Raw genomic sequence first — 5368 nt, forward strand, 5'->3', positions numbered from 1 at the left:
AAAGAACAAAATGTCAGACAATACTTTTCTCAAGACCTCCTGATTTGATCGTTGCTTTGCATATTCCATCCACTCTAGTAAAATTGAGGTCACACGACAAGATATGTTTGTTGTCACTGGTCTCTGTGGATGACCCGCGGCTTGCAAGCATTATGCAGACAATTCAAACCTACTGCGGTCATTGAAAATCTCCTTTTAGTTAAGCCGCAGCAAAGGAGGTGGTAATAGTGGACATGACAACCGATGGAGTACTATGATAACTTACATATGGTCATGCTTTCTTGAAGCACATGAGGAATTGTGCTTGAGGTGAATTGGAGACGAGGCCAAAGTAGACACGACCATGTAGCTGAGCAGACTCCACCGCCCATCCTTCGTCTCATGACTGTTCAGTAATAGTTCCTGATCTACCTTTAGGCCGAGATTACAGCTGGGCAAAAAAATAGAAAGAGCAACTAAATTGTTTTCACGACTAAGTACGTCATAACTTTATAGAACCAAAATCGTGTGATTTCTTGAAGAAAGATTGGGTCAATTTATAAATTCTAGTTCTCTGTTTAGAGCCCTTCTTTGTTCTTTGGGTTCTCTTCCTTAAGCTTGGTCGTGACGGGATACGGGTCAACAAGTAAATTTAGGAATATTGACTAGACAAGAACATCCTTGCACTTTCTTGGTGAGGAAAAGATGGATGGAAGGTGATCGCATAATCTTAAGGGTAAAGAATAACACAACAGTAAGTTTACTCTCAGTATGAGGAAATACACAGTCAAAGCCTCTCGTAAGGGCATTAATATAACCCCCTACAATAAATTACAAGCTAATTGCTAGTCATAGTAACGATATCAGGAGTCTCAAAACAATTTACTCCTTTTGCATCTTCGACCACGAGAACTTGTAGGGTTCTTGTTTGCATTCAAAGGATCAATGTTTGCGTCATTTGGTTGCTTACCTTGTCTGTACACCAAATGTGCCCCACAGCTTCTTAGAGTCCCCTCCGATGCTCGGAACAGTATTGTAAATTGACTGCGGAGATTCAGCAATTTCGCATCCAATCCCCACATCATTCGTCGTGGAATGTATAAGAGCCATACATGATCAGACTCTAACGAGGAAAAACAATCTACACCACCATAAGTTTCTTGATTGCTGACAAACAACTGGATCTCACACAAAATATCAACTTCCTTACGAGTAGGTGAACTGACAATAGCACAAAAGGCCAAGCCTGCTATGTCTCGGTATGATTCTGAAAGTACAGGAAACCTTATGAGTCTTGTCGTGCTTTGATGTTTAAACCACCTTGGGATTTTGTTTCCTGGATGAAAAATGTCAATCCGAGTCTCTCCAAGCAATCCCTGCCACGCGGAATATTTACACTTGAGACAGAAACATGTGCGTGCATGCCGAGAGAGAGAGAGAGAGAGAGAGAGAGAGAGACCTCAATTGACAGCATAGTGCAATTGCTGGAGCATCGATCCTGAATTAGCTTTTGACAGCCAGAGAAGTCAATTCGTCTAAGCCAAGGTGATTCATCTGGATTATATCGTAACACATCTAACAAGTCCACACATGTTTCCAAAGATTCACAACCTTTTGCATGTAAAGATGTTATGTTTGGGGGGAGAGCTAGAATCTCTCGAAGCTGCTTGCAGTGCATCAAACAAAGCTGCTGCAACTTAGTAAATTGACTGATGCAGGTAGGAAGACTGACAAATTTGTTCTCCGACAGATCTAACATCGTCAATGAGGACATGCAGTGAAGATTTTTCAAGAAACTAAGCTCTGATAAGCTGCATCTTTGCACATTCAAATTGATAACGCTTGAGAGGGCTAACGGGAGAGAGACATTGGTGCAATCTCTTGATCCCCATACACATTGCGGGAACTTGGTAAGTTGTGAGCATCCATCAACAAAAATATGCTCAAGATGCTGCAGTGTATAGATGCTACAAGGAAGGTTTTTAAGGTCCAAACAATCGCTTAAACACAACTCTTTCAGTTCGACAAGATTTGCCAGAGAAGACGGTAGTTCTTCAATGGCAGTCTCATGAAGCGCAAGTGTTTTCAGACGTTTCATTGGTACAAGAATATCTGGAAACATTGAAAGCTTTGAGCAACCTCTAAGAATAAGATTTTCAAGAGAACTTGCCTTCAGACTATTGGGGAAACGGCTAAGATTGCAGCAGTTCAAAAAGTTCAAATATACGAGCTTGGCAAGACGCCCAAGAGACTGATGAATCTCAACAAGTTTGGTGCACTCTTGGAGATCCAAACTCTCAAGATTTGGCAGTGACGATACGTCAGGAATTTTTCTCAGTAATACACAGTAGCTAAAATTAACAGACCTCACATTTCTAAAAAGCTGCACAATATATAATGAGATATATAAGTAGTCTTTTCAAGATCTTCACAGTTTTATCTTCACAGAAGAAAAAATTGCAAGTACGTACCTTGAATTCCTTCCCTAATATGCGGATGCTGCTTTTACTCAAGTCTAGGCCTACAAGTTTCCTGTCGCTTGTATTGAACGGCACCGATGGTTGAGAGTACTCAGGCCATTCCAGCCATCTTAATTCCGCGGGAAAGTATATGGGATCACCTGAATGTTTTACATTGGGAGCTAAGAAAATTCTGAGCCTTGTCATGTTTGTGAAGGCTTGAGCACTAAAGTGCACTGTATCAGGAGCGGGCAACTTGAGCATAATTGCTTCTACTTTATTAGTTCCCTGGCGGCACACACATGAATAGACAATTTAAGTACAAAGGTGCCTAGGTTATGTAAGGACCTAACTAGTAATAATAAAAAAAAAAGATTTGGTGTGCTTTGAGCGCCTTTTTTTCTTAGCTTTCAGATTTGCTTTTACTTTAGCATTTGACTCATGGGTTCTATTAACACCTCAAATCATGAAAAAAAAAAAAAAAAAACACAGTAATTATGCTCCTACAGATTTTTTCAATATACTTTCTAGGGAGAGGTCAATAGTACAAACCTTACATATGTGGAAAAGGTGATTCTTATGGGACCCTTAGCCATTATATTGCTTAGCAAAAAAATATTCGCACCCCTTTTTAGAAGAAGGCCAAAAGTACTTCTTAAGCAGATTTAACCCTACCAAATAAGCAAACATATCGTCAAAAACAGAAGATCATGATTCAATTTAGTACCCTGCCTTCTGTTAGGACATGAAGCACATCCTTATAGAATCACAATCTGCTGCGCTTCCCTGGCACTTTGGGAGATTCCCTCCGAACAATTTCTCTTCCCATTTCTTGTATCATGTCATGCATCTCCAGCTTGCCATACTCAATAGTGATGAGCGACTTATCTATAAGAACAGCAATTCCAACGTCTGGGCAGAGATCACAGCTCCCCAAAATCTTTGTCACCTTACTTCTACTTTCTCCCTTGAAGAAACATGCAATGTCAAGAAAAATATCCTTGTCATAATCATCTAGACTATCAAAGCTTATTCTCAGCACACTGAAGATTTCTCCATTGAAAACTCTCTCCAATCTATCTAATGTGCTTTTCCATTCAAGTAAGCTTCTACCTTGAAGGAAAGAACCCAAAATTTTAATGGCTAATGGAAGTCCTTTGGTGTAATCCACTATGTCATACGAAAGCTTTTCATAATCCAGAGGAGGATAATTTTGGAAAGCAATCGAACTGAAGAGCTTATGAGCTGGTAAACGATCTAATCGTCGAACCCTGTACATGCTTTGTATGTTATGAGCAGTCAGTAAATGTTCATCTCTAGTTGTTATGATGATTCTACTTCCACAACCAAACCAATCACATCCCCCAACTAGTTTTTCCAATTGGATCAATTGGTTCACATCGTCAATGACAATGAGGACCTTTTTTTTGGAAAGTCTACTCTTTATCATGCTCATACCTTCGTCAACATTGTGAAGCTTCAGACAATCATCCCACCTTACCTTATAAATAAGTGCCTCTTGAAGCCGAAGTAGGCCACTCTCTGCGAATTTCTCGCAAGATTCTCTAACGCTGGAAAGAAATCTACAATACTCAAATTTGTGCACAAAGGCATTGTAAGTAGCTTTGGCGATAGTTGTCTTCCCTATTCCTCCAAATCCGCAAATTCCAACTATGCGAACCTCATTCAACTCCATGTCTAGCAAAGTATGCATGCGGTCCACATGCGAGTCCATGGCAACCACGTTTTCAGGAATGTGTAACTGGTTGCGATTCTTCAGCTGAGCGCATACTGCCTTGACAATGCTCCGAATGACATTTGACTCGCGCCTAGTAGATTCAAAGACATTGGATACAAAAAGTACTTAGCTGATCTCAAATAAAATCAAACCGCGGTCAATATCCCACGCACTGTAGTGCATATTAAACTCAGTTTCAAGCAATTGACATCTAAAACAGAACTGGGCTAGTAGAGGGACAAGGACGTGGTCCACCTGCATGTTTATATAATCAACTCACGATTTGCTTAGTCGCTCGTCAAGATACGTAAGCTTTCCTGCTTCAATCAGCGTGAATTGATTTTTCTCCCATTTTATGCATAAGCATTGCCATGAATCTATTGCCATGGAAATTAAATTCCGTAACCAACAGTTTTTTTTTTTTTTTTTTGCCACAGAACAAACAGTAGGCATACTCAAAAAGGATAAAATGGTCGGCTTACTGCTTAACCAGATGCCAGCCAGAGACGTTAGCTGCTTTGGTCAAAGCTTTTCTCCACCTCTTCACCTTCTCCGAATCACCGCCGTTCGACTTCAACCTCTCCTCGTGATCGTTTAGCGCTCGTCCGTACCTCCGCCTCTGCTTCCTCACATCCGACGGATCCACCTTGTAGAACACCGGCCACACGATCTGCCCCATCGTATCCCTGCACTCCACGATTCTCACCAGCTCGTCCAAGCACCAGCTAGAGGACGCGTAGTTCTCCGAGAACACGACGATCGAGATCCTCGACTCCCCGATGGCTCGGAGGATCGCCGGCGCGATCTCCTCGCCCTTCCAGAGCTCCTCCTCGTCCATGAACGCGGCGATCCCACTCTGCTTCAGCTCCTCGTGGAGGTAGTTGGTGAAGCCGTTGCGTGTATCCTCGCCATGGAAGCTCAGGAACACGTCGTATCTGTATGGACGGCTGGACTCCCCGATGGCCTGCGTCATCTTTTTGTCCTTCCGAAGCATTCGCTTTTTCGTGAACGCCGGTAGCACCTTGTTTCTATCTCCATCGTCCCAAGGTATCTGGGGAATGGGTAACCTCGCAGGGCACCGTGAGGGACGGGAGGAGCGACCTCCTTCCATCTCCAAACAGCAACCCGACTGGTAATTGCCTTCGCCTGTTGGCCGGAAAAGGGGTTGACTCTCACGGCCGGCCAGCTCTAG

The 5368-nt window shown here is 42.5% G+C and overlaps 1 protein-coding gene across 7 annotated transcripts; it reads right to left on the reverse strand.

The window, feature by feature from the left end:
- Positions 1–687: 687 nt before the first annotated feature.
- LOC104438104 (disease resistance protein RUN1) lies at positions 688–5368 on the reverse strand. Of its 7 annotated transcripts, none has more exons than XM_039305700.1 (4): positions 4659–5368; positions 3940–4267; positions 1439–3405; positions 688–1355 (listed from the first exon to the last, which is right to left on the reverse strand). In XM_039305700.1, exons 1-3 carry the CDS (start codon positions 5285–5287, stop codon positions 3205–3207), a joined length of 1158 nt encoding a protein of 385 aa, XP_039161634.1. In that variant the 5' UTR covers positions 5288–5368; the 3' UTR covers positions 688–1355; positions 1439–3204. The 7 variants fall into 7 exon arrangements, with proteins under 7 accessions (XP_039161634.1, XP_039161633.1, XP_039161631.1 ...); XM_039305699.1 differs by having other exon boundaries at positions 1439–2599; positions 3171–4267; XM_039305697.1 differs by having other exon boundaries at positions 1439–2726; positions 3171–4267.

The sequence above is a fragment of the Eucalyptus grandis genome, chromosome 11 (assembly GCF_016545825.1).
Source record: "Eucalyptus grandis isolate ANBG69807.140 chromosome 11, ASM1654582v1, whole genome shotgun sequence".
In the NCBI taxonomy this organism is placed as follows: domain Eukaryota; kingdom Viridiplantae; phylum Streptophyta; class Magnoliopsida; order Myrtales; family Myrtaceae; genus Eucalyptus; species Eucalyptus grandis.

Coding starts and splice junctions, on each gene's coding strand:
- LOC104438104 (XM_039305699.1), bottom strand. CDS start 5,287: ATGGAAGGAGGTCGCTCCTCCCGTCCCTCACGGTGCCCTGCGAGGTTA. Junction 4,268..4,658: donor GGCTGGCATCTGGTTAAGCA/GTAAGCCGACCA, acceptor TGAATCTACTAG/GCGCGAGTCAAATGTCATTC.